The 18,713-nt window shown below is 37.5% G+C and overlaps 1 protein-coding gene across 7 annotated transcripts in view; it reads right to left on the bottom strand.

Annotated features, from left to right (window-relative positions):
• The window catches only part of KIF16B (kinesin family member 16B), a 276,301-nt gene that overhangs the window by 222,206 nt on the left and 35,382 nt on the right, over positions 1-18,713 (bottom strand). For all 7 annotated transcript variants that reach the window (XM_039874451.1, XM_039874452.1, XM_039874453.1 and 4 more), the window contains exons 2-10: positions 17,930-17,999; positions 15,823-15,936; positions 10,319-10,435; positions 8,247-8,344; positions 7,393-7,502; positions 4,765-4,907; positions 3,112-3,280; positions 2,812-2,943; positions 360-535 (exon numbers count right to left, since the gene is read on the bottom strand). In XM_039874451.1, the coding sequence (XP_039730385.1) occupies positions 360-535; positions 2,812-2,943; positions 3,112-3,280; positions 4,765-4,907; positions 7,393-7,502; positions 8,247-8,344; positions 10,319-10,435; positions 15,823-15,936; positions 17,930-17,999 (1,129 nt within the window). The remainder of the gene's footprint in view (positions 1-359; positions 536-2,811; positions 2,944-3,111; positions 3,281-4,764; positions 4,908-7,392; positions 7,503-8,246; positions 8,345-10,318; positions 10,436-15,822; positions 15,937-17,929; positions 18,000-18,713) is intronic.

The raw sequence follows: 18,713 nt of genomic DNA, 5'->3' as shown, positions 1-18,713 counted from the left end.
AAAATTATTTCAAGTCAAAATACATGAATTTAAAGTATTACTCCAAGTACCTCAATTTCCTTCCACTAATGGAGATTATGCTGCTAATCCTACTGCATGCTTAATTTCCATCCATAATTGATAACTATTAGATAGTTAATCATTTCAGGTTTAGTGGATAAAATCTTACACAGAGCACATAATGAACATAAAGGCCAATGGGGGCGATGATGTAAAGGAGATACTGGCTAACTCATTCAGGCTTTACTTAGCACTTATTTACTCAAATCAATGCATTGAATGAGATAATTGTCTCATTAAGATCTAGAAATATGCCGTTACTCAAAGAAAATTATCCATAAATCTCAGAAAAACCCAACCTGATTCCCTTGAGCAAGCAGCGTTTTCAGTCTGACTATTTCAGCTCGCAGCTCACGAATGAGTTTGACGTTGGCGTCCTCATTAATGGTAGGCTTGTTGATGATATTTTTGGCTCTATTTGCATAGCGAAGAGTACTTAGGGTTTCTCCATAATTGACATCAGCAGGTGAAATGGCTGTGAAGAATGAATTCAAAAAATAATCTATCCGGCACTCTGTGTTTCATTTAACGCAAAGCTGGTTTGTAATTTAAAAGTCAGATTAACCCCGGGTCAACGGATAGACTAAATATTCATTGCCACAGTAATGAATATTAAAAATTATCTAAGATTTATAGTAAAGGTGCTCACTATACTAAATGCCATTTTGCTCTCATTAAGTATAAAATCAGACATCTAACCAACTCTAGAATGAGATATGAGATACTCCACTGTAGCTTAGGGAGTCTTCTCTGTTAAAAATATAGGAAGAAGAGAATTTCAGGACTCCCGTAGTCCTACCCTTACCCATAATGGATACGTTCTAAGACCCTCAGTGGATGCCTAAAACCATAGATTGTACCAAACCCTAATCAACTTGTTCAGCTCTGCTGGAAATGTGGCAGCAGCTTCTTCACCAGCAGATGAAGCCTCTCCAGAAATTTTTCTATTTTTCAGTCTAAACCTATTACTGAATCTGTGTCACTCGTTTCGGGGGACATCTTGCTGAAGTCTGTATATAGGCTCAATGCTTTCTGGCTCAACATGTTGCTGTCAACTGGAACATGTTTTCTGTTCATGCCTTCCACCCATGACGGTAGTGCCTTTTCCATATTAACTAAGCACTTATCACGCACTATAGCTGTAACTTTTGCAGTTCGAGGTGTGACAGTAAAACTAGCATGAATTTCTTTTCCTTTTTTCACAATTACACAAATCGAAGATTTGTTCTTACCATAGATCTTAGCAACCTCAGCATACAACTTTTTTCCTTCCTTATTAAAAGAAGCACTTTACAGCTTCTCCTTGGCATATACATATTGCCAGTATCACTGCTCTTGTGCTTTGGGGCCATTATTAAATAAAATAAAGGTTACGTGAACACATGCACTGTGATACCAGGACAGTGGATCTGGTAACTAAGACGGCTACTAGGTGACTAATGGGTGGGGAGCATATAAAGCATGGATGTGCTGGACAAAGGGATTCACATCTTAGGAGGAATTGAGTGGGATGATGCAAGATTTCATCATGCTACTCAGAGCGGCACACAATTTAAAACTTATGATTTGTTTATTTCTGAAGTTTTCCATTTAATATTTTCAGACTGAAATCAATCGTGGGTAACTGAAAACACAGAAAGCAAAATCGTGGATTCTGGGGGACTACTGTATTTGTACTTCTCAATATTAAGTAGAAATTAAAATATTTTTTAAAGTTCTGGCAAAGTCTACCACCTATTAAAATCCGGAACATGATAGTTTTTGAAAAGAGTTAGTAGATGAGTTAATTCTTTTCCTCTTAAGGCTTTGGTTAATCAGACCCCACCACCACTACCACAAACTTTAGGGCCTAGGTCAGGGATTCCCAACCCCTGGGCTGTGGACCAGTACCGGTCCGTGGCCTGTTAGGAACCGGGCTGCATAGCAGGAGATGAGCAGTGGTCCAGTGAGCGGAGCTTCATCTGTATTTGCAGCCGCTCCCCAGCGCTAGCATCACCTCCTCAACTCCACTTGAGATCATCAGGCATTAGATTCTCATAGGAGCACCAGTCCTTGATGCCAAAAAGGTTGGCTTAGGTAGCTATACAATTGCATCTGGGGTGCATACCCCAGGGCAGCTTCCCTACTTAGTTAATACATGGCATGGAGAGTGGAGGAGACATGGAGATGGGAAGGGAAAAGAAGAGAGAAAGAGGGAAGAACAGTGACGTTAGAAGGAAAACAGTTTTTGAGTTCTCCTTAACAATTACCCTCCCTTTGTACATTTTTTTTCTGTTCTGCTTCTTTTAGTTACTTAGCGAAAATATATAAGTATATTACGGTTATTATAACTTGGTATATTTATTGGTTTCTTTCTCTCTCAATTCTTAACTTAAAATTCCACATTTACCGCTTTAAAATATAAAACAAAGTTGGGTTATTTTTACTTTACGTCCCTATAATGATTTTCTCCTATGAATTAGTGGAGTCAAAAGTTTCTATCCTGTACTTTTAGCAGACAAAAGCTGAGAGTCATTCTGCAGGTACCTCAGCTTGCATAACCAAAAAATGGAACATTTATGGAACTAAGAGGAAGAAAAATAGTAATATGATACTACAGAGTGAATCATAGAAAGTAGTTTTCTTCAAGACAGAAAAAGTTTTTTTACCTAAAAAAGGTGCTATTTCCTAATAAGACTCTTTAAAATTAAATATTTATAGTTAATTCACATAAAACACTATATATTGAAAAAAAGAACTTAAAATTCTTACTGGCAATCATGATAGTTTTAGAGTTTCCTCCAAGGCTATCTTTTAATAACCAAGTCAAAACGGAATCCCTGTAAGGCACAAAAACTTGTTTCTTCTTTACAAGAGGGTTTGCTGCATCCTGAGATAAATCAGCTGCAGGGAGGAAGAAAAAAACAAACAAACACACAAAAAAAAGATAATTATTAAAATTTTTTTCCCCTCTAATTTGGCGTCAGGTTTTCTGAACATTAAACATAATTGCTTGGTGCTAATATAGTACCATGAAGAATAAGGGGAGGGAGGAGACAAGTATAAACCTACCTAAGGCAGAAATGACATTTCCCAGAGTGACGAGAGACTTGTTAATATTCCCCCCTTCTTTCAGTCTAACCCCGGTGGCACCAGTGGCATCAGCACGCTCACTTCCAGCAAGATCGACTAAGTGGATCTTACTCACGGTTTCACATGGCATTTCAGAATCAAATTTTGCCTGGAGCAAAACATAAAAGCAAAATTGAAGAAGTATAAACAGCCCTGATGTTGTTTATGATATAAATTCTAATTATTTTCCTCTCCTCACTGTGATCTCAGGGTAGCATGGGGTTTTGTTTGTTTGTTTGTTTTTTTGAATTGTGTTGTTTCGTTGGCCTTCTTACTGATTATAAAAACTTCCAAAATTAAATTGAATACAAAGAATTATACCATATGTGATTCTTAAATTTTCTGAAGCATGATTCCATTACTCAAATCATTCAGTCTTTCTCAACAAAGGCTTATGGAGTCTGACTGGGACGAAATAAGAACTTGGGCATGGAGGGGCACAAAACAAAGAAAAATTTAAATAAACAAATAGTTTTGTTCTCATCTAGAATCCTCGGCACTCCAAGCACAATGGCTCTCCAAAATATGATAAATATAGATAATTATGTAAAATATCATTTGACTGTTCAATGTTAACACATCTGTTTCACAAATTATAAAAGGTTAAAAAATCTTAAATACCATATTCCCTGATTCTGAATTCCACCAACATTTTACTTTCCAAAGACTGTTAACTTATATTTTATAGTCTGAACCAAAATGCCAAAGATAAATTACCATATTTTGATAGAAATATAAGCCTCTTAGAAACCAGGGAGATCTATATCCTAATCTGCATTAACCAGAAAGGAGAAAAAGCAGTAGAGTAAATCAAAAACAAAGGTCTAACAAAAGATAACAGTGCGAGGAATTTATCGGGAGTTATTCGATTGACCTTAGAGAATTTTTTTCATTTTCTTTGCTCTTTGATCCCCCCTCATTAATAAAATGCTATCTTTTTTATCTGAAATATCCAATGGTTAATATAAGCCAGGACATCCTCGAACTCCTAACCTACTGTTAAGTCCTGAGAGAAATCTACATTTTTTGCATTAATCTGTTCTATTAGCCTAGGTGTTAAAAATATTTACCCTCACTGATTCCCAGACATATTCAAAATGTCCTCCACCCCTGGATCAGAATGAATTCTTATATTAGTACTTAAAAATGTTCACTGTATTTAATATCATTCTAATAATCATAATCAACATTGTGGGGTGAGCTCCATGGAGCGATAATGCACAGAAATGAGTTACTCACCTTGGCCTCCAGCTGTCTGACTCGCATTCCATTATCTCCCACAGAGCTTGCAACAATGAAACTTTTGCTTAATTAAGCACAAAGCAAGTTTTTTTTTTTACCACTTGAACAAGGCAGAAGCCTGCTAAATATTTCTTAAGGGTATATACATCAGGACATTTCAAAGTACTGTGATTGTAACTACAGAGAAACTCAGCATACAGCACATGTTCAACTCTAATTAACAAGAAAATGACAGTCACCTTTGCCTGCTGCTGCTCCTGGTTCAACAATGATAGGTCCTCAGCTGGTGTTAATCAGCAAGTAAAGAAAGACCTCAGGAACAGAGCCAGCCGGCCCCACAGCTGCCCTTACCTGAGTGAACTTGATGGTGAAGATGGCATGAGACCTGCTACTGACGTCATTCATCCCAGTTGCTGCGGTGGTACGATTGATATTTCCTGCATCCATAAGTTCTTCTACATCACCATAATTCTGTACTAAATGTTTGGATAAATCTGAAGAAGAAAAAAAAAAAGAAGGCGTGAAGAAATCTTCCTAATATATAGCAAATGGAAGAAGAAATTTAATCTCTATGAAATAATACACAACTGGACATATCTGTTGTTTAAAGATCTTACTCCTACAACAGGGTAGTTTATAACGCACTCACGAGCTGGGCTGCCTGGGATCAAATCCCAGCTCTACTGCTCACCTACTGGACTTACATGGTTATGCCCGTCACCTCATCTGATAATATGTGCCTAACAGAGAGATAAATATTAGCTATTATCATCAACCCTATTAGCATTAATCATAGCGCACAGAGGGAAATGTAAATATCAACTTCATGAAAAATCTAAAAGCATTTTTTAAAATCCTCTTTAAAATTTTTTATTCATTTTCTTTGGAAGAGTCATATGATTCCAAAGTCAAATACTACAAAAAGTATACTGTATAAAGTGCATCCTCCTACCCCTATCTTATAACCCACCCCCCAACTTCCTCTTCTGTTGTCAGTTCCCAATGTTATCAGTTCCTCCACACCTTTCTAGAAATAAACCATACAAATGCAGGCCATTACATATACTAAAAAAAATATCTTTTTGTCTCCTTTTATGAAAATGGCAGCATACCATAAACATAGTTTTGCACCTTGCTTTTTTCCTAAGTAATAATATATTGAAAAATATTCGGTATCAGTTAAGGTGATTCTTCACTCATTTTTATGGCTACAGAGCATTCGATGTATGAATGTGCCATAATCAATTTAACTAGTCTCCTATCGAGATTATAGAGGTTGTTTACATTTTGTTTCCAATTACAAGTAATGCTGCTACAAATAATCTTGTACACAGGTCTTTTCAAATGTGTGTGAATATTTCTGCATAAATTTTTAAGAGGTGGAATTACTTGATCAAAGCATATTTGAAATTTTGACATATATTGTAAAATTGTTCTCCACAGAAAGCAATTTATACGCAGCAGTAGCAATGTATAAGACTGCTTGTCTCCCAACACTATCATATCAGGCTTACACACATCTGCAAGAAATAGGTAACAAATGTTATCCTCAAGAATTTTTATTTTGCTTTTTTCTCTGACTATGAGTGAAGCTGAGCGTTCTTTCCTCCATTTAAAAACCATCTGTATTTCTATTTCTGTGAATAGTCTATTCACAAATTATGTTCATTTTTCTACTTGACTGTTGGGTCTGTCCTTATTGATTTATAGGAGCTGTTTATATATTAAGGAAATTAGTCTTTAGTCTGAAATTGGAATTGAAAATATTTTCCTCATTCTGTGAGTTGTCTTTTTACTTTGCTTATGATATTTCTGCCAAATATAAAGTTTTACTTTTTTACCACTTCAAATTTAAATCTTTTATTCCATGGTTTCTGGGTTTTAAGTCAAAAATTTTAAAGCCTTCCCGTCTCCAAATTTCTGGAAAAAATTAACTTAATAACCAGTATTTCCCCAGTGTCTGAATAGCAGATTTATTAAAAACTAAATCCCTATATGTACCTACCTCAGATTCTGGATGTTTTGCCCTATTTGATTATTCTTTCTCTTCATAAACCAGCTTTATAATATGTTTTATCATCCAATAAGACAATTAAAGAAAAAACATAAAGGTACAGTTAGGCTAAAAACTATTAACAATAATAGCTACTCCACACTCCATAAAACAAATACATAGTCACAAAACTTACTTTAGGCATAAAAGACAAAAGTCCAATCGGAAATTTAATAAAATGCAGATAAGGTCCTATTGGTGCACCTGATATATACAGGTAAAAAGGATGACCAAAACAGGAACATCTTTAAACCCATGACTAGTTCTCAGCATTGCATCCAATGAGACACACATGAAGAACCATAGTTACAGTGAAACATGTTTCTGTGAGTGATTCATATAAGTCAGCCATCACTCTGCCACCTTATGCAGAAAAAGTGAGAATAGCTTCATTACAAGAAGAGCCTTAAATCCAGCCTATTTTCAAAATAATTAGGAAGGACCAGGCCAACCCTGTACCCATAATTACTTGTGACATTCCTCACAACTGACTGTGACACAACTATCACAACACAAATGCTGAGAACCATAGCAGAGGAAACTCTGTAAACACCCTTCTCAAAAGTTAAGATGTCTTAGAATCTCCTTATGGTCATATTACCAAGTAACATACCACTAAAATACAACACCATTTAAAAAAGACAAGTTGTAGGGTTACTTATCATGCCTGAGAACATTGGAAAACTGCCAGAGAGTTCTTAAAGCAAGAGGAAATCTATTGGCAAACCCCACAAAACCAGTGACTTCTCGGTGAAGTAAAAATTCATTAAATGAATATTGTGTAGTGATAGCACGTCATTTTTACCATAATAAATAACCAAAATAAATTTTTTAAATATCACCATTATTCTACTTTTTTTTCTTTCAAACTATTGTTTTTGCACAAATTCCCAAGAAGAATAGAGCTGTGAAATATTCACTCTTACCCTCAACGTAAGGTCCTTCTTTTGGATGTTCACGAACTCTTAAATTGAAGGTTTTGGATGACTTCCGCCTAAGTAGATCTCTCACATGTTCATTGTAAATCTCTAAGTAGCTAAAAATTTTAAATAAAACTAAATTCAGAAAAATAATTTCAGATATTAATATCAACAATAACAACAATAATAACAGCAACAACATGCATTTGTGGATGGTAACTAGGCATCAGATATTATGCTAAGCACTCTACAACAATTATTTCAATTAATCCCTACAACAACCCAGAGGTAAATGCTACTATTACCCCCTTTTTACAGATTAGGCAATGGAGGTTTACGGTAATTTAAACAACTTGTCAGGGCCACGCATCCACTGAGAGGTCAGGCAGCCGCGAGAAGACTTAAGATTGTTATGTCTGCCCTCAAAATCACTGAAGAGACTGGCTCCCAGAAAGATTCAAGTTCAAGGAGGAAAAGACAACTCAACCATACAGATTTACTTAAAGATGATATATATAGTGATCCTATGAACGTAAAGAATAAAACAAACCTTATTCAGTCAAAAGAATAAGGTATATACTTAAAAGTCAAAAGCTCACTCCATTTGAGCAAAGCATCCAACATTAGTGTTTCTGACCAAGCTGGGTTATTTCTACCAGCCTCTCAAATCCTATTCCAAACTGTACCCAAGAAAGTCATTGAAAACAAACATGTTTTAAGCTTTTCTTCCAACCACTATAGTTCAAGAGGAGAAAGAGGCAGACTCTTCCTTCAGGAACCCAAAGGCTTTATCCATCCCTTGCACCTGAAAGCAAGCTCCAGCCAAGCTCACACTCAGTTACACAGGCCACGGGCCCTACCTGACTTCAGTTCGAAAAGATGCTTCATCCCATCTGGTGGTTTCGTTTATCCGACTGAAAAGACCTTCACAGATTCGAGGTATTAAGCCAGAATCACCCTACAATGGGAAAGAGGAACGGCAACAGTTATCACCTGAAATAAAAGCAACTGGTGACTAAATTTGATTAGACTCAAGGGCTTTGCACGCCAACCCCAGGTCTACTATCAAAGGCCCCAGACACACCATTTACCCCTCCAGAACTGCTTCCGACTCTCTGAAATAAAAGGATTGAGTTTTCTAATTCCTACACACTATATTATAGTAATATACAGTCATCAGTTGTTAATCAGTTAAATCATGGCTTGCAAACATAAGAAAACTTACTCTATAACTTTCAAACACGAGAGTCTACAGCTACAGAATGTTAAAAATCTGATCTGGTCAAATGACCAAAGAAGGTGAAATATACACTGAGCAGAAAAGAAACACTAAAGATACCTTAGTAAATCCTCAAAATATCTAATAATTGTCTTAAAACTTGGGTGACAGAACTATATCTAAACATGTAGGATATTCCTCTTTTGATCTCGACAATGGCCTTCCTAGACAAGAAGATTTTTAATACATTGTATTACTTATACAAGGTGGGCATAATCAATAATTTTCATGTTTCAGTCAGCATTAACAAGCTGATGAACCTCAGAATGATACTAAGGATGAGGCAAAAGTTCATGTTAAGAACGTTAGGAAACTAAAAACTTCAGAGCTTCAATGTTTTCTTTTGAGGTATATCTCTACCTTCGCTCAACCCCCCCACCCAAAAAATGAAAAAAATATCATCACAGTTATGATATTTTTTTTTTTTTACTTATGCCATTAAATCAATACCAATGCTTATCAAGGAAAAATGAGCCTTTCACCATATTTGTTGTTCTTACTTTTAAAAATATTATTTTTAAATACCCAGTCTCAACTGTAAGGTCAGAGCAAACAGCTGTAATTTATGAGTGTTTTATAAATGTTTAACTTACATAAAATAGCTAGTAGGGAATCGATACGCAACTTATACTTTTAGAGAAGGGTTTGTTTCCCCCCCGCCCCCCCGCAAAGGCACCATAGGAGAGTAAGAAGAGAAAAGTAATGATAAAAGAAAATCATCTACTTATTCTTCCCTACTTTTCAGCACTGAGGACTCTCCACGCAGCATCTATCTACTCAACATGTCAAGGAAAAGTCTGGCTTTAGAAGCCAGGATGTATGCGCTGAAATACTTTCATCTGGAATGACTGATGTTCCTTGACTGCACTACTACTATTCCGTGCCCGCAAAACCTGTAGCATTAAAGACACAACTGTGCCTGCCAGCAGGAAGCCTTGTGATTCTCTGCTAGTATCTCCACATCTAGAACAAGCCACAGGTCTGAGAGTCAATGAACAGTTTTTACCACGACAAAGTAAAACACACAAGCACTATCCAGACCTGGAGAAAGCACAGACAAGATAAAGTTCCTGCAGTAATGCCTAGTTTTTATTCCTCCATATTTTGGGGCAAATATAACTGCATCTGTTAATTTATATAGCATAACTACTAAGCTCTACATACTATAACTACATAGACTCCATATCAACTGTATAATTCTAACCCTTTTTATGTATTTGTTGGATTTATGTAGGACTTTTCTACCAAAGAATTAGATATTTTTTACATTTTTCTTGGGGAAAAATGCTTTGAATAATTTTAGAAAGAACAGAGTTCAGTAATTTTATTCAAACTGCTGTACTGGCAGAAAAAAAGAATAAATTACTTGTAGACCCAGCATATATTTTGATAAGATTATAAAGCCTTTAAAAATGGAAAATGAACTGAGATTTGCATCCATTATTCATGCTTATAAACTTAAAACTGTTTCTAATTTAAAATCTCTCAAAGGAAATTTAGTCCAACTTATTACTGAGTTTTATCTTATTGCTAAAGAACGATCAGAACATGAAAAGCAAGTTAGTACAGATCAAGTAGATAAAAGAAACAATTCTACCAGTCCAAAGAGAGAGATAATAAAAAATTTCTTCCCACACAGCGTAAACAACGTACAGAATTTCCCATCATAGTGTATGACTTTCCCGATCCAGTTTGCCCATATGCAAAGACACAAGCATTATAACCTTCAAATGCAGACTTCACGACATCTGTACCAAGGGTTTTGAAAACCTGAAAGCCAAAAAAGAAAAAACACACAAAAGATACAATTACCATGGATTTTAATAAAAGCCTCTTCAATATTGACAATATTTTTGAATGCTACTTTCATCTCATAAGGATTACACAATAAATCACAGAACCATTAACAACAGAATATATGAGTACACCCCAGTTTTTAATCCAAAGGAAACTTTTTAAGTAAGCAAAAAGCAATTCTATCTTTTTTCCTACTTACGTAAACAAACAAAAAGAAACCCTGAAATATAAAAATGGAAACAAGGCAAAAGGACAATAATGTCTGCAAGCAAAGATATTGTAAAATGTGATGATTTAGCATTTCAGAATTAAATAAACTTATAAAAGTATTTATCATTCTATCGGACCTTCCAGAAAGTAAATATTCAAAATTTGAAAGTCACAGGAGCCAGAGTTATTGCCCAAACCATGCCAAATCAGTACTATCATTTTAAAGGGCCAGCTTTTCATCAAAATAAGTCCCTGGAGGTTCTGACAGAGCTGACTGATAGCTGGGTATGGATGAGAGGGGATGGCTGGGCCCCACCGAGTCAGAGTCCAGATGTTTTTTCCTATTTGGATATTTGCCCAGGATGGAGAGGGCTGGGAGACAAGCTGTGTGGAGCCTGGCGTAATACCTACAAAGGCCTCAGTCCATGCCTGCTGCCCCATATAAGTGCAAAGTGTTACTCTGGGAAACAAAAAAGGGTGAAGGACAAATACTTCGCCTAGACAACTGAAGTAAATGAAGCAAATCACGATGCGTGTTCATTTGAGTCACACCCAAATGGGAAGGGGACCGACCAAAGCTTTCCAACCCCACACAAGTCTTCATGCTGCCCCCTGCCCTCTCGGACTAGCATACTATGGGCACATAAAACACCTCCCTACTTTAAAAACGCAGCACAATAGCAGCTGAAGGGTATTAAAGAGAGGATGTTATGATCAGGTTCTCAGTCAGCACCTGGACAAAGTGAGGTGCTGCTTTGTAGGGCCACCAAAGTCCATGACAGGAGGCTCATCAACCCTTCAGGTGTGCTCAGTCTCTGTGAGTGATGCTGGGTTAGCAGGGACCAAGACCCTCCAGCCAGAACACCCAGACCCCAGACAGGGCTGATAACACTCGATCTCAGCTTCACATAAACCATCTCTGCTAATAATGCAGCCTGCCATCCAAGCACGAGATAAAAATATGGCCAATTGAACTTCAGCTTTCTTCAGGCACCATCTTCCCGCCATTTTGTTTGGACTTTGCTTCCTTAGTCTCATCAGTCAAAGATTTACAAACTGTCCTTTCAACTGAGTCCCTTCCACAAATGACCAGTCTCATTCCTTCTGAGTTAATTTTTATCCATTTCAGCTTTTAGAAACTGATATTTTCTGATCTTATTCTCAAATTCTGATGAGTAACTGTAATAGCAGCTCACGTTGTATTCACGTATTAGTCCTCAAAAAAGGCTAGATCCACTTTTAGGGAAAGAGGTTAAGTCACACTGGGTATGCACAGTGAGTGACAGAGTTGGGATTTGCACCCAGGACCTTCTGACCCAAAAGCCTGTGCTTCTAAAGACCCCACAGCCATGTGTCTTCTTCCTACACCCCCAACATAACCATGAGGTCCTTACCCTACCTGGAAGGACCTCCCTCCACAAACTGGTGGCAGAAGCCACCAATCTCGGAGAGACTCAAGGTACCAGACCACTGTCTGAGGTTTGTTTTCACCACTGTATATGGAATATGAGGAAAAACTCTAAATATTTATTCAATTCCTTCTGATTAAATAAAAGGCATGTACCATTTTTACCATTTCACAGAGTGCCTGTCACTGGATAGGAAGAACAGCCTTCTATAAACTTCCAAAGAATAAAGGAAGGAGCTTCTCTCATACTTTTGTCTGGAGCTAAAACAAAGTCATTCAACATATCATATTTAAACTAAACTCAAAAGTTTTCAAAGTGAAATTCTTCCCTCGGGTTAAAATCCATAACTAATTTTACTACTACTTTATTTTCAGCTGGAGTTCTCTGACAGACTGAGGGTCCAGGAGGTGCTGGGGCTGGTGGACATGACTGCAAAACAGGCCTAGAAAATGCACGTCTGAAGGTGCTAAGACCCAGGCCTGGCTCAGTCCCAGCTTCAAGTAACCCACCCAAAGTCAGCTGGAACTCAGAGAAGCAGGAGGACACTGTCCGCACCTCAGGGGTTCTTGGCAAGAAAAACAGGCTACCCCATCGCAGCTCCCATAAAGGAGTTACCTACCAAGCTGCTTTATGAAACCAATGACCTGCTCTCCCCACTGGCATCAAACCCCGCAGAGATCCTCACCTGTCCAGGTTACCTAAAAGCCACCTTGCTGCTTGTCTGAACACAGACTTTAAAGTTGATTTCCAGAGTAATTCAAGTACCTCGGGGCCTCACTTGAGGGGAATTGCCCACAAGAGGGCACTGTTAAAAGATTCCCATCCAGTTTGTCAACTGAGATTTTAGGTTTCAAGTTTCTCCAGAGTTGAATCAAGGAACAGGTTGTGTGAGATTAAAGTCTCCCTTTGAAGTTTTGAAAGAACCGTTCAGAAAATTAGACTTCGTTTCAATGATCTTTAATTTACATGAGTGTAGATTTAAATTGCTCACTGATTTTTTTTTCTAACTCTAAAATTAACTTGAAAGGAAGAAATATTAATGGTCACCTTACTTGGTATTTGTTTAACACTGAGGAAAATTGACTTGAATTTGGTAACAGGCATGATATATTTGCTCAAGATGCTTTTAAATTCAAATGATAAAAGAGGAGGAAGAAGAAGAGGAAAGAGGAGGAGAAGAAAAACAAGACATTATGCTAAGTTTGCATCTTCCTCTGTTTATAGCAGGGATACAACCTGTCAGGTTAATTCTCACGATGAATATGGCAGCATGAAAACATTGGTCAATATTCAAAATTGAAGCCCTTTTTAGTAACAACAGCTATTAAAATTAGGGATGAGGGAAATTTATCTTTTCTTTAATAGAATGCTTAAAAATAGGTATTTTTTTCTGTATCTTTGCTGGTTTTATTAACACATAGTTGTACTAGAAAATAGTATTTACTAACATACCTCAAGGCTTTTTTAGTTTTATAATGTAATAGAACAATCTCAGGTTATTTATATAACGTCAAAGAACCTGAAGCCTCTGAGAAAAGATGCTGCACATACCTGAGCATAAAAATTATCCTTATCAGTTGAAAGCTTTCACAACCTAAAACCATTTTAAAATCCTAGGCATTTATTTTTAACTTTCAAAAGAGCTAAATTTGTTACTGCTTCCCTGATCTTGACTCTTGCACAAGAACCCAGGAAATGTCATCTGTTCCCATAAATTAACCACCATCCCTAAAGGAGTTGTTTCAATCAGCAAACATGTACTGAGCATCTCCAGTGTGCCAGGCCCTGCTGTCACACACAGCTCTACCTTCTGTCCTTGGGCTTTTCCTCGACACAGCCCTCTGTCCCCAAAAGCCCTCAAATTTTGGTTATATAAAGGGAAAATCCAGCCACTCATTAGGTAAGTTAGAAGTGGAGATCCTCATGGCTCTTCATTCATCCTCCTTTGAAGACATTCTAAAGACTGTACAATGAACTGGCTTTTCCCTTCACAAATTCCCTTTGACCACCCACTTCATTTCCTTCTTATATTAAAGCCAAAATTCAGATTCCAATAGCTATAACAGTCTATTCCTCACCAAATGCCTAGCTACCAACATTGATTAATCCAGTTACCTCAACACCAAAGTTATCTTCACTCATTCACTAGTTCATTTACTCAGGGCTACCATACCCATCTGTCATTTAGAACACACCAAGCCTTTTCTCGTATCCTTAAGACTTCCCAGTGGCATCCCCAAGGCCCTATACATCAGCCCCAGGATCTCAACTCTGCTACTATTGAGTCAATTAGGTCTATAGATCTGAGCAAGTCATTTGAACTCACTGTAACTCTTAGACAAAGGAAAATTAAGCTAAGGTTGACCTACTTTAGTTCTTATGAGAAATAAACGAGATAGCACACATGAGCACCAAGCAGTTTCTGACATCAATGCAAACTCAAGCAGCAATGGTTCGTCTTTCTTCTCCTGGACCTTCTTTCATACCTGGCACCTCAAGTCTCTTTACAACTCCCACTCATATTGCTATTGTCCTTTCTATTCTCTCCCAATGCTGAGCCAATATATTCTGGATATAATCACTCCAGTCCTCTCCTTTGAACAACTTCTCTAAGTTCACAACCTAAACACCAATATTTACATTGCCTCAGAAAGCTAATCTCCTCCATAATCCATTTCTAAACCAACTAAATTTCTCAAATGTTAAGGTACATGCAAATAACCTGGGGATCGTGCTAAAAAAATGCAGTCTCTGATTCAGCAGGTCTGGGATCACTCCAGTGATTCTGCATCTCTAACGTGTTCCCAGGCAATGCCAGTGATTCTGGCAGACACATTCAATTCCAAGAAACCAGTCAAGAACAGCACTTCAAGATGTCCACTGAATGGATTACAACCCAAGTCATGCTGGACAGGAATTCTTATCCTTGTTTTAACACATAGATGCCTGAAGTAATACATCTAAAGAAGCAGTTAACAAGCTAGGAATAGGCCTAGGCTGTAAAGCATGTTCTTCCCCCACACACTGGTGCCACCCATAACCGCCTCTGCTCAAACAACCTCCTTGATCCTCCCCTCCCAGAGAAACACCCTTTTCCCTCTGCTCACATGAAATGAAAACACAACACGTGATGGTCTCCTGGGAGGATCTTTGAGTCTGTTCTTACCTGCCCATGTCATGTCGACATTTTAGATCATAAAAGGCTATAGCACAGGTTTCACGGACAAATTTCAGCTTCACTCTGGTTTCTAGAAAGATTCTGGACAAAAAAAATGTTCTTTCTTTCTAGAATTCTTCTTTCTAGAACCTTTAATGATCCACTTCAGTAGGGGAGATGTGGCTTGGGGTTAACGTCTACCTCCTAAAACTCTGCATCGCCAGCAGGACGCAAGGATAAGTGGCTTATTTGCCAAGATTAGCAGCATATAAGTGTCCCCCTAGAATACATGTTATTTGCAGAGCTCCTTCAAAATAGTGGTGTCAAAGTTTTTAAATAAAAGTTATGATCATCATGCTTAAAGGGTAAAAAAAAACAAACAAACTTTGGGGAATTTATTCTTCTCAGTCTTAAGATAAATGGTGCTACATAACAACCAAAAAGCTATGTTAGCAAAGGCTAATTTTATATAAATTAAAATTATATTCAGAAAAAAATTAGTAAGATGTTTTAAGAGTTTTAGGGTAAGCATGTTTTTCTCAATATGAAAATAAACCAAAAGAAAGATTTTGAAACTATCTTACCATTTCTTGTGAAACATAATCTGGACTTTTTGTATCAGCAGAATAAAAAGAAAAGTCGTAAGTGAAGGTCTTGGTCCGCTCTCTTCCTGAGTCCCCAGTCCCTCCTTCTGGTATCTAGAGAGAGATGATTATGATAATAATAATAAGAGAATAATAATAAAGTAAAGAGCACTGTCAGTTGAGAAGTGATCCAATTAAAAAAATACTCTATAAAAAATATACAACCATCACCATTTTCCATGTTTACATCCTAAGAAGCATTTAATTCCTCCTGATCCTCCAAAAATAAGTAAATAAAACCTAAAGTCCTCCCAGTAATCCATGGTCAATCAATGATATAATCTAACACTACGTTCCTAGACTTTTTATCATAATTACCTTATATGAACCCAACACTCCAGCCAGACTTTATTTTTTCCTGTCTTTGATGCTTTTTACTATTCCCTCCACCCAAAACCACCAGAGCTGGGGTCTGCACAACTCTAGGGCGTGCTAGTCACATAGATTAGGATGTAACTGGAGCCCCCTAGAGTTGTGTGATTTTTGTGGGCGCCTCCCCCAAAAAAAAACTTCATGTCAGATGCTAACTCTTGGGCACTCTTCTGGAAGTAATTCCCCCCCACCTCTGAAAGATTAGACTCTCCCAAGACATAGCATATTACTGCAAATGTCTGCATATCTCGTCTACCTTGCTCTAAACCTAAGTGAACCAAAAACCATATTTAAAAATGTTCATATGTCACCAAAGACTCGCACAGCTCCTGGACACATGCTGAATAAACTCTATGAGCATCATATTTTCCCAACATGATTCAGATATTATAAAGAAAAATGTTAAAAGTCTGGGTGTCTGTTCTGGGTATATCAGTTGAGGAAATGTTTGTAAAACTCAAAAGGCAACAGAGTAATCAAGGAAAACAGATTCCATTATGCACAAATAAAGGAGATTCATCCAAGGCCAGAGGTCTCTCGCTCTTTCAGTCAATACGATTTTTAATGTTTAAACTTTTACCACAGCAGGTAAAAGTTAGGAAACTAACAGCAGGAAAGGGACAAGTGGTTACTGGCAGAAAGGTGAGAAATGGGAGGTCGAAGGAGGGGAAGCTAAGTGTAGGCCAGACAGAGCCAGAAGGTACAAGGATTGTGGTCAGTGGAGAAAGAAAGACATTCCACTGGAGAATGCCTCAGGCAAAGGGACACCAAAGCCTCAAAGGAAGCCTATCAAATTATCCAGGGCATGGCCCAACTGGAAGATAGCATTCCCCAGCATCTATCACTGGAGATCAAGATGAAATTAGATTTCAAAGTGTCCAGTCCCTTGAGCCAAAAATGAAAAGAAATCCAACTTGAGGCCAATCTGCACTTGGCCATGAAGCAGCAGGCCTCAGAAATGCAAACCTACCTGTATGTTTCCAACAAATATCGAAGGAAAAAGGGGTTGAGTCCATAAAGCAGGTGATTTCTTTATTATTAACTTTACACTCTTATTTCCTCCCTAAGTGAAAAGTATTCAGGGTCCTTAACAAATTCACTGACCAAAGAAACAAATAAGATATTTTAAGAGCAAAAGGAAGAATTTGTTATCTTAGAAAATTATTTTATCAATTTTTTTCAGAAAAAAAAATTGATTTTTTTTATCTTTCACCCTCTGAGTTTTGAATAATAATAACAGCTCCTCTTACAAAGATTATAAAATGACTATTTTGATTAAAAATTAAAACAAACCTAGGGCCAAAGCTTATTTAATGATTCACAAAATGTAGTCAATTGCCAGACTAAGGATCCACCACAGGATACAGGCTAAAAATGCTTGGGTCTGGGCTAAGCCAATGAATGAACTCACATACCAGGGCTACACCTTGGGTTTGGTTTTCAGGTCAAATGAAACCAAAAATAGGAGAGGAAACAGAGGATCAACATTCTTGATTTGTGGCTGTGCCTGAGCCCAAGCCAACTCAAGGGCAAGCTGACGCGGCTAACTGAACAGAGGAGGGGCTAATTTAAAGGAGTGTGGAAATGGCAGAAGCATTGTACTTACCCACAAGTCATTCTGACAAAACACACATGGGGACTCATGGAATGAGAGCAAGGCCAGGTTGTTACTTGCCTTTAAGTTTGTGATTGTTGTTTTGCTTTTCTCCATTTGAATAATAAATTTGGCTTCCAAGTCCTTTTCCCTGCAACATAAATCATTCAGTTGGATTAGGAAAGACATGTTTTAACAAATTTTTATTGACTTTTTACATATGAAGTTTGTTTTTAAACGGCATCTAAAGCACAATCCTTGGTATCATTTCTCCCAAATCCTTGCCAATATAAACATGAACACACACAAAACAGAAGTCACCACTAAAAACTAAGACTGACAAAATAATGTCAAAACCTAGAACTTCTAACTATAAGCCAAAAGGAGTATAAAGGAAATGACAGAAACCACGGGGGCTGTCAATCATGATAAAAGTAGTCCCACCCAACTAGTTAAGAAAAGAAAGACATCCTCCACCCAGGATGAGAGCTAAGAAGAAAACTGTAGTGAGTGGTCACAACCAGGTGCTGCTTCTAGAAGCAGCCTGGGTATTACCCTCTCCTCCCACCTTCTTTCTGTATCTGATATGGGACATCACTTGTAAATTGCTTAATCTTTTCACAGGAAATGATACTGGACATCTCTTGCAGAGTTCTTAATCTTTTTAGTAAACCTAGTTAAGTTTCTTCCCTCCTTTCTTTGGGAAAAAAGGCCCTCTCCCTCAAATCCAGATAATTACCCTGAAACTGGTGACTCCGGTCCTCTGGCTATTGATAAGGGTTATCAGCTCATTGTTATCGGAAATGGTGTTAGGCCAGACAGGGCCCTTAGAGTCTGAGAGGGGAGAGGACCTTTAGCCCAAAGG

Source organism: Pteropus medius, unplaced genomic scaffold (genome assembly GCF_902729225.1).
Source record: "Pteropus medius unplaced genomic scaffold, Ma_sr-lr_union100, whole genome shotgun sequence".
In the NCBI taxonomy this organism is placed as follows: domain Eukaryota; kingdom Metazoa; phylum Chordata; class Mammalia; order Chiroptera; family Pteropodidae; genus Pteropus; species Pteropus medius.
Note: the sequence above shows the minus strand (reverse complement) of the source record. Positions and strands in the feature narration are given on the sequence as shown.